At 40.5% G+C, this 14,445-nt stretch overlaps 1 protein-coding gene across 2 annotated transcripts in view; it reads left to right on the top strand.

The window, feature by feature from the left end:
- LOC124711702 (NADH-ubiquinone oxidoreductase 49 kDa subunit-like) overlaps positions 1–14,445 on the top strand; it is a 168,974-nt gene that overhangs the window by 23,069 nt on the left and 131,460 nt on the right. For both annotated transcript variants that reach the window (XM_047241904.1, XM_047241903.1), the window contains one exon: positions 13,211–13,436. In XM_047241904.1, the coding sequence (XP_047097860.1) occupies positions 13,211–13,436 (226 nt within the window). The remainder of the gene's footprint in view (positions 1–13,210; positions 13,437–14,445) is intronic.

Genomic DNA, 14,445 nt, shown 5'->3' with positions numbered 1-14,445 from the left:
GAGACTCGAACTCGGGACCTTTGCCTTTCGCGGGCAAGTGCTCTACCAAGTGAGCTACCCAAGCACGACTCACACGCCATCCTCACAGCTTTACTTCCACCAGTACCTCGTCTCCTACCTTCCAAACTTTACAGAACTCCTGCGAACCATGCAGGACTAGCACTCCTGAAAGAAAGGATATTGTGGAGACATGGCTTAGCCACAGCCTAGGGGATCCAAAAATTAACTTGGTTTCACCTATACTGGTTATACATGACCAGGTAACTTCATTGTCACACTCAACTTCAACCTCAGTAGAGACAATATTTGTGTCAACTGCAATGAACAGTCCCCCTCCTGTGGCCTCTAATCAGTCTTTCCTATATATGTTCCCTGACTCACTAAATATCTTAGAGCTGTCCACACCGGGGTTTCAACTAGCTCTCGGTTCCAAGAATAATTTGAACACGAGAACTTCCCTGGAGAGCAATAAATTCAGGAACTTTATTATGAATACTTCATCAGTTTACTGATAAAATTTTGACAGTCGAAGTGTCTTTATTCTGAACCCCATCTGACTACCCGTGCTGCTTACTGAGTAACGAGTGTTGCTCACATCACCTCAAACTACCGTCTAGCCTTAAAAAGCCTTATGTGCACTCCACGGGTACTCTGCTACCCATGTAGCTGCTTCCCTTGTGCAGTGCACCCTTGACCTATGAAGGGGAGTTCTACAAATCCCCACATGATAATGCAGGTCTGGAAATCTGCAGTCATGACCGTCACAGAGTAAATGAAAGCCTTTGGTTGAGACTCTCCACTCAGCTCCAAAGCAAAGGGCCCTGATCATCTCTGGGAACAGTGCTACAAATTGTGAGCTCTGCTTGCAACCTACATGTGAGGCCAGCAGTCTTCACCGCCTCCGCCAGCCGCCTTTGTGAACTGAGTCTTACCATTAAGTGCTCTATGAGGAACACGGTTCTCTATGTACACACCTGCACTGCATGCTTCTGCCTAATATTCCCTCTTGGGGGTGCTACCTTATCGTAGGCACCTTTAGTGCCAGGTGGGAGGTGTATGTGCCTCAATGAGGCTGAGGGCTATGCTGGTGGTAACATAGCTGCTGGCAGGGTCACCCAAGCTGGATAGCCCTCAGCAGAGGGGCCTGACAAAGAGTGTCGCACAACTTAGGGAAGGGAGGGCTATGTTCTTCCCAGTGAGCTCCACCAAAGTAGTTGGGTATGGGTGAGGTAATCCCAGGTTTTCTGAACTGGGAACTGGCAATTGCCACCAGATCTCTTCTATCGTAAACTGTGGGCATACTTCAGGGACCATCTCTAGGCACAGCAGTGAAATGTCATGTATTTCAGATAATGAGGGTGTTGATTTCACCACTCAACTTTAAGAAAGCATTGTCTTCACCACCTGGGCCTTAAGAAAGGTGCACACTTCTATAAAGATGTGCTACATGCTGATGAAGTGAATAGCTGTTGAGGTAAAACAGTTTCTAGTGGGCAACCTTTGGGGCAGCTGCCCCTCATTCCCCCCCCCCCCCCAATCCCCCCATCCCCCCCCCCCACATCCCCTGCCACCCCCCACCCCCTCCAGTTGAATAAGGCTTGTTCAGGCATATGGGACTCAAATTTGGGCCAAAATTTGTTTTCTTAGCAGCTCGTGGAATGCCTTTAGAGTCACCTCAGTTTACATCTGCTCCTGACTGGAAGGAACCATCAGGTAGTACCTACACCTACCCTACAAAGAGTGCTTGATTGGTCAGTCCATTTTGGAAGGAGTCTCGGATATATCGTAACAGGGCACTAGTCTGCTATAACACTTTCATTGTAATCAAGGGTGAAGAGGGAACCTTTGAGGAGGACTGCAATTTAAAGATTCACAAGGCATTGGAGGGTATTGATGGGTCCTTGAAAAGTGTTAAACAAGTTCATAATGGAAAACATCGAGTTAAAACTGCCATACCAAACCACCTGTTGTGACTGTGTTGCGTAACAGCTTAATTTTTCCTTCTCTCTCTCTTTCTTTTGTGTCATCAGTCTTCTGACTGGTCTGATGCGGCCCACTACAAATTCATTTCCTGTGCCAACATCTTCGTCTCAGAGTAGCACTTGCAACCTGCATTCTCAGTTATTTGCTGGGTGTATTCAATTTCTGTCCCCCTCTACAGTTTTTGCTCTCTACAGCTCTTTCTAGTACCATGGAAGTTATTCACTGATGTCTTAACAGATGTCCTACCATCCTGTCCCTTCTTCTGGTCAATGTTTTGCACATATTCCTTTCCTCACTGACTCTGCGGAGAACCTCCTCGTTTCTTACCTTATCAGTCCACCTAATTTTCAACATTCTTCTGTAGCACCACGTCTCAAATGCTTTGATCTTGTTCTGTTCCAGTTTTCTCACAGTGCATGTTTCACCAACGTACCATTTTGTGTTCCAAACACATATTCTCAGAAATTTCTTCCTCAAATTAGGTCTATGCCTGATGCTAGTAGGCTTCTCTTGGCCAGGAATACCCATTTTGCCAGTGCTGGTACATTTTTTATGTACTCCTTGCTCCATCTGTCATAGGTTATTTTGTTGCCTAGTTAAGAAATTCCTTAACTATTTTGACTTCGTGATCTTCAATTGTAAAGTTTCTCATTGCTGCTTCTCATTACTTTCTTTGATTTACTCTCAATCCATATTCTGTACTCATTAGACTGTTCATTCCATTCAGCAGATCCTGTAATTCTTCTTCACTTTCACTGAGGATAGCAATGTCATCAGTGAATCTTATCATTGGTAATCTTTTGCCTTGAATTTCAGTTCCACTCTTGAACCTTTCGTTTATTTCCATCATTCCTTCTTCAATGTATAGATTAAACAGAAGTGGTGAAAGACTACATTCCTATCTTACACCCTTTTTAATGTGAGCACTTAGTTCTTGATCTTCCACTCTTATTGTTCCCTTAAGGCTCTTGTACATATTGTATATAATCACTCTCTCCCTAGAGCTTACCTCTGTTTTTCTCAAAGTTTCAAACATCTTGTTTCATTTGACATTCTTCAACGCGTTTTCCAGGTCAAATAATCTTGTGAATGTCTCTTGATTTTTTTGTAGTCTTGCTCCCATTATCAAGTGCAATATCAGAACTACCTATCTGGTGCTCTTACCTTTCCTAAAGCCAAACTGATCACCATCCAATGCATCCTCTAATTTTCTTTTCCATTCTTCTGTATATTAATGTCAGCAACTTGTATGCATGAGCTGTTAACCTGATTGCATGATAATTCTCACACTTGTCAGCTCTTGCAATCTTTGGAACTGTGTGGATGATGTTTTTTTCCAAAATTCAGGTGATATATTGTGGCAGTTCTACCTACTTTTATTTCTTCATTTGTTGTCCTCAGTGTTGATGTACTGCGTTGCTACACTGGCTGAAAAAATGGGTTGTGGACTCTGACACTGACTACTGCAAATTATGTAGCTGACAGGTACATAGTTGTGTTTCACAGTACTTTAATTTCACTGTTCACAACCCCCCTATAATACACAGTTATATGGCCAGTGCACTATTATTTAACCTTCTATAAGCCTCATTAGTAGTTTGCAGGCGAAACCCCACATACTACTACAATAGTTTACTGTTGAACATCTACAAGCAGTAAAACCTAACCACAAAGTCCACAGTTCTTGAAGAATAATCAGGTACATATGGAGCAGTCACTGTCATTGGTTTTCACACAAAGCCTCATTGTTTAACAATTATTTCTCAGTTAAATTGAAGCATTGTTGTTGTAACCAGCACAGGTTACTCATCTGAAACTCGGCCATGGGCTGACTGTCTCGTGACCAAAAATCAGGCCCTTGTATATTATCACAATAATAAGTACTGAAACTACACATTGTTTGAAGTTAAAATTACAGAAATTACAATTAAAAACTTAACTCATTAAATTAACTGAATACATCAAAAAATTGGTTCTTTTTAACAGTTTCTTGTACTATAAGACTTTTGCTGAATTATTTGTTTAAATCATGTAATTAACAAATATAGTTAAGAAAACAACACTGTTAATTACTTTAGAATTAATTCAGGGCTGGTTTTGCTAACGTGTTTTCGAATACAGTAAATGGATACTTTAAGATTACTAGTATTTCGTCTTTCAAATGTTCACAATTGTTACAGAATTTATATTTGTTTATACATCAACAATAGAATTTAAGTTACAAAACAATAACTGATTTTACCCATAACAAATGATACTAACTAGGAATAGTCAAAATAAATTAGAAAATCAATTACATACATAAAACTAAGCACAAAATTAGATCTGGTGTTATATTATCTATAACTGAGGGCCAATCTTTCTCTTTTATGAAATTGTAGATTATATTCACTTATGTTAATGATAATTAGTTAAAAGTAACAAAACAAATTTAAGGAGGCAGATGGCAAAGCAAGAGGGGAATTAAAATTATCCCAGCTTGCTTTGTCACAATATCAGAAGACTCATGTGTTCTACACACTAACGTGAGTAGTCGTATTGTTGCTACTTCCCTCAATGATTTTAGAAATTCTGATGGAATGTTATCTATCCCTTTTGCTTTATTTGATCTTAAATCTTTAAAGCTGTTTTAAATTCTGATTCTAATACTGGATCCCCTATCTCTTCTATACTGAGTCATGTCTCTTCTTCTATCACATTGTCAGATGAGTCTTACACCTCATAGAGGCTTTCAGTGTACTCTTTCCACCCATCAGCTCTCTCCTTTGCATTTAACAGTGGAATTCCAATTGTACTCTTAATATTACCTCCTTGCTCATAATTTCACTGAAGGTTGTGTTGACTTTCTAATATGGTGAGTCACTTCTTTCAGCCATCATTTCTTTCCCATTTTTTTTTTTTACATCTTTCATCCAGCCATTTTGCCCTAGCTTCCCTGTACTTCCTATTTATTTTATTCCTAAGTAATCTGTATCTCTGTTTTCTTGAATTGCACTGAACATTTTTTCAGGCTACTCTCCATCACTACTACATTGTGATATAAGGTTATTTCTGCTCCTGCGTACATATTACAATCCAATATCTCATTTTAGAATCTCTGCCTGACCATGATGTAACCTAACTGAAATCTTGCCTTATCTCCCAGCCTTTTCCAAGTGTACATCTTGTGTGATTCTTGAACAGGGTGTTCACTATTACTTGCTGAAATTTATTGCTGAACTCAATTAATCTTTCTCCTCTCTCATTCCTGATAACAAGCCCATAATGTCCAGTAACCCTTTCTTGTAGTTCTCCTTCTACAATCATTTTCCAATTCCCCATGACTACAATATTTTCATCTCTTCATCTTTGGCTTGCAACATCGTCGTATATACCTGACCTGTCATTGTAGGTGTTGGTTTCCCCTTGATCTGATGGGAATAACGCTATCACTGAACTATTCACACCAACTCACTCTCTGTCCTACCTTTATAATCATAATAACTCCTACTCTGATTATACCTATTTTCTGCCACTGTTACCCTATACTCGTCTGACCAGAAATCCTTGTCTTCTTTCCATTTCACTTGACTGAATCCAACAGAATCTAGATTGAGCCTTGGCATTTCCCTCTTCAAATGTTTTAGCTTCCTTGTCTTGTTCAAACTTCTAACGTTCCACACTCCAACTCATAGAATGTTATCCTTTCTGTGGTTATTCAATCTTTTTCTCATAGTCTCCTTCTCCTTCACAGTCTCCTCCCTGAGACCCAAATGGGGGACTATTCCAGAATCTTTTACCAGTGGAGAGATCATCATGACACTTTCGAATTACAGGCTACACGTAGTCCTTAATGCAGTGGTTTCCATTGCCTTCTGTATCCTTATGCCATTGACCATTGCTGGTTCTTCTCCTTTAGGGGCAGTATCCCACCCCAGGTACAAGAGAGTTCCCTGAATCTCTGTCTGCTCCTCCAGCATCTTTGACAAGGCCTTTGGCTGAATATGGGTAACTTCTTATGCCAGAAATTTTCATCCACCATTACCAACAATTTTTATTCAAAATTTAAGCAGTGGATGGGTTCAAACCTGGGACTGAAGACATTTGATTACTAATTAAAGACGCTACCCCTAAATCACACCCTTAACTACTGTAAAGATGTGGCTACCTGCTATGGTATAATGGAGGTTGTCCCTGAGGAGCTACTTTGAGGATGGATAAATATAGATATCATGGAAGTGTAGTACTATAGGACAAGACTGAATGGCACATTGGAAAGTATGCGGCATTTGTTCTAACTTTCAACACTTCAGAATTATTTGAACATATTCTTGCAGGCTGTATCCATTTTAATGTTCAACTGTTTGCTCTCAACTCAGTAATATGCTTCATATGTCAAAGATTTGGTCATACCAATGTACAGTAGAACCCTTCTAATCTGACCTTGGATGGTCCATCACTCTGGTTAGTCCAACCATGCTCAGGCTTGCGAGCCTGTGCCAACTTGTCACTGTCTGGACGCCTGTCAGGCCATTGTTGCAGTGTCTACCGCTGTGCATGTTGTTATACTGTACGTTATTGTGCAGTTTTATCCTTTGTTGGGATTAAAACACGTCGTTGTTTGCTTTATTCTGTGTACTCTGCAGTACTTATTACTGTAGATTCATTGTATGTACAGTTTTCTGTTTTACAACATGTCTGGATTCCAACGTAAACACGTAACTCTTTCTCTGAATGAAAAATTAGAAGTGCTACAAAGGATAATCGGTCCAAAAAATTGCAAAGGAACTGAATGTAGGTGTTACGACAATTAAAGATTGGAGGAAGCATCGGTAAGACATTAAATCCTATACAGTTATGATTGTTGGTGAAAACTGGAAGCCGAAAGTAAATTTGATGCCAGTGAAGGCTGGATTGATCGTTGGAAAACTCGTCATGGTGGCCGATTTGTTTCTATTTCCAGTGAAAAACTATCTACTGATACCGCAGCAGCCAAGGAGTTTTCTGTTAAGTTTCAAGAAATTGTAGAAGAAAATGAACTGTTACCCTGCCAAGGCTGAAATTTAAAATGTTGCCAACAAAACGCTTGCCGCTTCAAATGAAGCCGTGGTAGGAACAAAACCTATAAAAGATAGAATAACAGTCATTCCTTGTAGCAACGCAGATGGTACCCACAAGCTCCCCTTGTTTGTCATTGGCAAATCTAAGAAGCCAAGGGCATTCAAAAATATAAACTTATCTTCCTTGCGTGTTTATTACCACAATCAAAAATCTGCTTGGATGGACTGCAACCTTTTTAAATCCTGGGGTTTGACGAGTTTGTGCCAGTGGTCGAAAAAGACTTGAAGCAAAAAAAATCTGCCTGTTCATGCTCTACTGCTGTTGGATAACGCACCATCAGATCCATCTGAGGAAGATTTGGTGAAAGGGGACGTAAAAGCTCTCTTTCTGCCTCCTAATGTGACCTAACTCATCCAACCAGTGGATCAGGGCGGTGTCAAATGGTTAAAAAGGTGGTAACGCAGAAAGTATATCAGCTCAATCTTCGAAAAATCTGAATGAGGTCATAACTTATTTCAGGCAATGAAATCCCTGAATATCAAAGATGCTAGCTACATAATCGCTGCAGCATGGGATGAACTGAAACCTGACTCACTGCAGAAATCGTGGCTTACGCTTTGGCCAAAAGTTATGACTGAAAATGAGCATACCGAAGATGAGCAAAACAACGACGCACTGGAAATTGTTAAACATCTACAAACTCTGGAGCCGAACGTCCCTGCCAGTGAAGTTGAAGAGTGGATCAACGAATTTGACAAAGACTGTGACACTTTTGAAGAGCTCAGCAATGACCAGATTGTTGCCGCTGTTAGCCAGGAAACTGTGAATGAAGACTCGGATGGCAAAGGCGAACCCCTTACCCGGATTTCACACAAAGATGCAAAAAATGCTTTTGACATCGCCCTTCAATACACCAAGCAGAATCCAACTTCAACTCCAATGGACGTTTTGTGGATAAAAAAATGGAGGGACACTGCAGCTAAAACTAGAATAACATCTGCTAAACAAAAATGTATCACTGACTTTTTTTCCAAGTAATTTGTTTTCATTTTTATTGTAGAAACATTGCATACAGTATAATCATTTCTTAGTTATTACATACAGTAGTTTATTTCTCTGTAAAAAATGTCTTTTTTATATACAGTGCTATAAACATTACAGTATATATCATTCATATGTTATTAAATACAGTACAGTACTGTAATTTGTTTGTCGTTTTTCCTTTTTAAACCAATACATATTATGGTTGCGTAGACGTTTTTTAGTTAATATATTGTTTAACCCTGTGTAAAAAACTTCTTTTCTTATTACTGTAGATGTCTTTTAGTTCTTCAATGGTTTAATTTTTTGTACTAAATGTCTTTTTACATTTTTTGCAATAAATATTAGATTTTTCGGATAATCTGTCCTATTTTTCGTTCCAACCATGGTCCCGGTCCCGAAGGTGACGGATTAGAGGGGTTCTACTGTAGTATGAAATGGGAGGGCAACAGGAGGAAATTGTGGCAGCTCATCTCACTAATCAAGTGACTCTTGTACACTTCTTCCTAAATGTATAAACTGCTTTGGGATCACCCTGTATGGTGCAGGAAGTTTGGCTTTATAATGAGGAAAGGAAAGTTTAGGAGTTGAAAGTTGCAAGACGCATACCACATGGTAAAGCTAAAAAAGTTTTCAAAGCTATGCTCCCTCCAGAGTATGCTACTTCTTTTGCATCAGACACCACTTCCATACACATTAACATCCTTCATGTCCTTGGTCTTACTGCTATTGAACACAACCTTTCCCTACGTCGTTGAGGTTACAAACCCACTTTGTCATTCGACATACATCATACTAACTTTATCCTGACTCACAACTACTTTCCCTTTGAAGGGAAGGTATATAAAGAACTCCGCTGCACAGCATTTGGCTCCCATGTGGCACCCTCTTATGCCAACATGTTTATGGGCCATCTAGGGGAGACCTTCCAAGCCTCCCAGAATGCAAAACCCTCACTGATGATATCTTCATTAACTGTATCAGGGCCAAGACACCCATCTTCATCCAGTAACAATCTCAACACATTCTCTCTCCTCCACCATCCCCTTCACCTGGTCCTCCTCAGTCCAAAACGCCACCTTCCATATACTAGCCTCCTCCTCTCTGATGGCTCCATCCACACCTTTCTCCATGTTAAACCCACCAACTACCTGCATTTCGACAGCTTTCATTTCTTCCACACAAAAAATCCCTTTCATACAGCCTGTCCTGCTTGGGACAAGGTATCTGCAGTGACAAGAACTACCTTGCCCAATATGCTGAGCATCTCTCCAAGGCCTTCACAAACAGGCACTATCTGCCAGACCTAGTCCGCAAAGAAATCGCCTGTAGCGTACCCCCAATCCTTGCACCACCCCCAAGAACCTGTTACAAAGGAGTGCCCCCTTTGTCACCCAATACCACTCTGAACTGGAACAACTGATCCACATCCTTCATCAGAGCTTTGATTAGCTAATGCCCTGAAATGAGGGAAATCCTACTCAAAATCCTTCCCACCCCTCCCAGTCAACCTCCACAACATCCTAGTCTATCCCCATGCTACTTCCAGTTCCAAACCTTGTCACAGGGATCATGCCTCTGTGGAAGACACAGGTGCAAGACCTGACCAGTCCCCCTACCTAGCACTTTCCAGTCCTGTCGTAGGTGAGCCTACACCATCAGATGCCATGCCACCTGTGAAAGCATTCACATCATATACCAGCTCTGCTACAGTCATAGCACAGCTTGTTATACTGGTTTGACTACCAACAAACTATCCACCAGGATGAATGGCCACAACAAAACTGTGGCCAAAAGCAAAGTAGCCCACCCTGTGCCACAACTTTCAGCTGAACATAACATGCTTGATTTTAATAGCTCCTTCACAACCCAGGCCATCTGAATCCTCCCTTCCACCACCAGCTTTTGTGCAAGTGTAAAAATAAAGTATCATTAGGTCAAAGACAGAAATTGTTTGAGAGCAAGCTGATCATGGAAACTCTGAGAAAAAAATTTGTAACAGATCGGAACTGCATACTTGCAAATTTCAGTATACATTTATTCTTGAATATCAAGTAGTAAAGGTATGCGAAATTATGTTTTTGCATACATTTGCTTTACTGATCAGTAGGTAAAAGCAAATTTTGGGAAAACTAGTCCAGAAGGTGTAGTAAGTGAGAGCAGTCATCAACAAACATTATGTGGTATTATGGAAGGGATAAGAAAACTTATAGATTCATTTGTTAAAGTAGTATTACACTACATTAGAAAGGATACTCTACGGTGATATCTAGATAGCACCCTCTACATTTGAAATATGTACAGAATGTACATTCAGAAGTGCCAAGAGAAAAGGAAGGAACATGAATCAGCTTGGATGTATAGGTTTCCAATTCAGAATGCAGTCTAAAGCTTTTCAAGCCTAAAAAGGGTGGATGTGATGAGTGTGGTGTCTACAAAAATGCTGAATCAGAAAAAAGACTGCTTTAGTGGACAAAGTACAGAGACATCTGAAAAACAAAGACGTGGCTCTAGTAGAAAGAGACACTCAAGTAGAAAGAGATACTGGCAAGCTGAAGGTGCAGACTGACAGTATATTTCTGTGTGCATGTTTTGATTTATAGCAGCTACTCATTACTCCACAATGTGAAGTATCATTGCTCTATTACAAAAGAAAGCTGAGCACCTACAATTTGATTATCTATAAGATTGGAATATGAAAGAGAATGTGCTTTACGTGGCACAAGGGAAATGGATGTACAGGTATCATAGACCTAGTGAGATGTGTCTACAAATTTGTAAAGCAGCAAATTAAGATGGCTGACAAAATGTTTCTTTCTTTTCTGACAATTGCATTGGTCAGAACTGAAACAGATTAATTTTTTCATGTACCTATATGGTGTGAGTACTCTACAAATTGATTCAATTACCTATACATTTCTGGAGAAAGGCACACCCAGAATGAAGGAGATGCATGCACAGTGTTATCTAGAGGACAATAAAGGGCATGAACATTTTTATGCCACAGCAGTGATGCATTCTAGCAGCCACAATCAAGCAAAACCGAAAAAGGTATGATATACATGAGATGTCACAGAAGGATTTCTTTGATTCAAGGAGGCTTTATCAAAGGTCCAAAACTGAACTACAGCTGGAAATGGAGAAAGGGTAAGGTGGTCTGATATCAGAATAATAATTGTGATGAAGGAAGAACCAAGGAAAATGTCATTTAAATATGAATAAAACTCAGACTACAATACCATTGATTTAACGCACAAGTTTTGAGGTTGCAGGCCAAATGTAGAACATGCAGTAGAAGACATGCCATGTGCATATTCGTCCTCATTGCCAATTTCAGAGAAAAAATTTTCTGATCTGATGCTGCTCTGCCAGAACAACATTGTTCCAGTAGTTTAACATGAATTCTATCACAATCTGTGGTATTGGGAAGTTCATGATATTGAAGAGAAAGATGAATAAAGTATTAAAACTAATATCAGTATTAATTTTAATGTACAGTATTTATTTATTTTTCTGGGACCTATTTTTATGTTGTTGTGTTATGCTTACATATTATAGTCTTGTGCTAGGAAGTTCTGTAAATGAGAAATGTCATAGAGGCATTGTTGGTTGGTTGGTTGTTTCGGGGAAGGAGACCAGACAGCGAGGTCATCGGTCTCATCGGATTAGGGAAGGACGGGGAAGGAAGTCGGCCGTGCCCTTTGAAAGGAACCATCCCGGCATTTGCCTGGAGCGATTTAGGGAAATCACGGAAAACCTAAATCAGGATGGCCGGACGCGGGATTGAACCATCGTCCTCCCGAATGCGAGTCCAGTGTCTAACCACTGCGCCACCTCGCTCGGTTATGGAGGCATTGTTACTGCCAACAGTATTTATGTAATAAAGATATTCACATTTGTAGCCACATACTGATGTAGCACAGTTTCAGTGAAATATGGTCATAAGTGCCATTAATGTCAGACATCAATGCCTGTATTAATAATTCCATCTCTAGAACAACTTCTGGAACATTTTTTGCTATAAACTGCATAATAGCAATGGAACAACAGGACATTCTAAGCAGCATATGCAAGCGTACATTTCCAGGATGATTTATGGGAAATACTGTAACTTTCAGTTTTCATACTGAAAAGTTTCCAAAATGCTACTCATGATAGTATTGCTGTGAACTGTCCATGTGTGTACAAGGTGTGCTTGCTTGTGTGAATGAATGTGTGTGTGTGTGTGTGTGCCTTTGCCTTTCGCGGGCAAGTGCTCTACCAACTGAGCTACCCAAGCATGACTCACACCCCGTCCTCACAGCTTTACTTCTGCCAGCACCTCGTCTCCTACCTTCCTTTGAGTCTCGGTCCGGCACACAGTTTTAATCTGCCAGGAAGTTTCATATCAGCGCACACTCCACTGCAGTGAAAATCTCATTTTGGAAACATCCCCTAGGCTGTGGCTAAGCCATGTCTCTGCAATATCCTTTCTTTCAGGAGTGCTAGTTCTGCAAGGTTCGCAGGAGAGCTTCTGTAAAGTTTGGAAGGTAGGAGACGAGGTACTGGCAGAAGTAAAGCTGTGAGGACGGGGCGTGAGTCGTGCTTGGGTAGCTCAAGTGGTAGAGCACTTGCCCGCGAAAGGCAAAGGTCCCGAGTTCGAGTCTCAGTCTGGCACACAGTTTTAATCTGCCAGGAAGTTTAATGTGTATGTGTCTATTCATTGTGCCTGTCTGCAGCTCAATATATCATCTTCACAATGAGTAGCAATTTATATTTTCCTTATATTGTCATGTAGTTAATACATAAATGAAGCTTTTTGGGCAGTAAGTTGCACATTAGGTGTTTTGGGGCCAGTGACCCTAGAGCAGGCAAAATGTTCTTTACTTTCAAATCCTGTCATGGACATTTGTGTGGTATAGTACTCATCCAGGCTAGAGGGAAACTTTTCCATACCAACAGCAGAATATACTTTTGATTTTGGGAAAGAAATTGATTTGTGTGTTATTGATGTGCCTGAAAATTTTGCAAAGTATAGGGAGATGGTTTTATTCCTTATTTGGCACTGTTTATTAGCAAGCATTTAAAAATGTATAAAACTCCCCATTGTCACCTGCTTTCATTATTGTCCAATAACATTTAGACGTGAATTTTGAATTTTTCTTAGGCAGAACAGGAATGTGAAGAAATGGTTCCCAGATCCAGACTACATGAAACAGTTTGAAAATCCTGTTATGTATCCAAATGAAGAGACAGCTAAATGGAAAATGCCACCTTACAATAGTAAAATAGCTCCAGTGGAGAAGACAGTGCAGAATATGACTCTCAATTTTGGTCCTCAGCATCCTGCAGCACATGGCGTACTTCGACTAGTGCTCGAGTTGGATGGAGAGGTTAGTAAATTCTTGATTAAAATAAACAATACTTTACTCACTTTGTGACATACAAACTATTGTTTACATGTATCATAGCTTCAGTTGAGATTCTGAAGTAATCAATACTGCCCATAAACCACAGTTTTGCCAAGAATGACTGTAATCATTAGCAGTGCCAGCAGCATTAACAGTATCAACTATTTACAATAAAGTAGGAAAAGATACATTGCTGCTCACTGTAAAGATAGCACACTCACTTGCAGACAGGCATAATTGAAGGACGCTTACAAACAAGCTTTCAGCCACAGCCTTCATTGGAAAAAGAGAAACACACATAATTCATTCACACAAGCAAGCACAACTCACACATACTTGACCACGAATTCTGGCAGTTTGAGCCACAATGCAACTATCACATGGGATGTCAACAGCAATCAGGAAGAGGCAAGGAAGGGGAAAAGACAGCATTGTACGGTTGGGGAAAGAGAGGAGTGTTGTATGGCTGAGTGTCCAGAGACTACAATGCCAGTAGGCACAGCATCAGGAGATTGTGGGGCAGGGAGGGCTGGAAAATAGAGTGAAAAAGGAGAGGAGCAGGAAAAGAGGGGTGGGTGCATTGGCAGGAAATGGCAAACAAAGAATGTAGGAGAAGGGAATGGGGAGGACTAAGAATGACTGTAATCATCACCAGTGCCGGCAACATCAACAGTATCAACTGTTTACAATAGTGTAGGAAAATATACATTGCTGCTTACTGTAAACATAACACACAGGCACAATTAAAAGACACTTACAAATAAACTTTCAGCCACAGCCTTCATTGGAAAAAGAGAAACACACAACACTCAAGCACACCTCACACATACATGACTGCCAATTCCGGCAGCTGGAGCCACAGTACACTATCACATGGTATGGTAGCAGCAATCTGGAGGAGGCAGAAAAGGGGAAGGAATAGTAGTGTACAAGTGGGGGAAGAGAGGAGCACTGTCTGGCTATGTGTCCAGGGACTGCAATGGCAATAGGT

The sequence above is a fragment of the Schistocerca piceifrons genome, chromosome 8 (assembly GCF_021461385.2).
Source record: "Schistocerca piceifrons isolate TAMUIC-IGC-003096 chromosome 8, iqSchPice1.1, whole genome shotgun sequence".
Taxonomy (NCBI): Eukaryota; Metazoa; Arthropoda; class Insecta; order Orthoptera; family Acrididae; genus Schistocerca; species Schistocerca piceifrons.
This window is presented reverse-complemented; position numbering and strand designations above follow the sequence as displayed.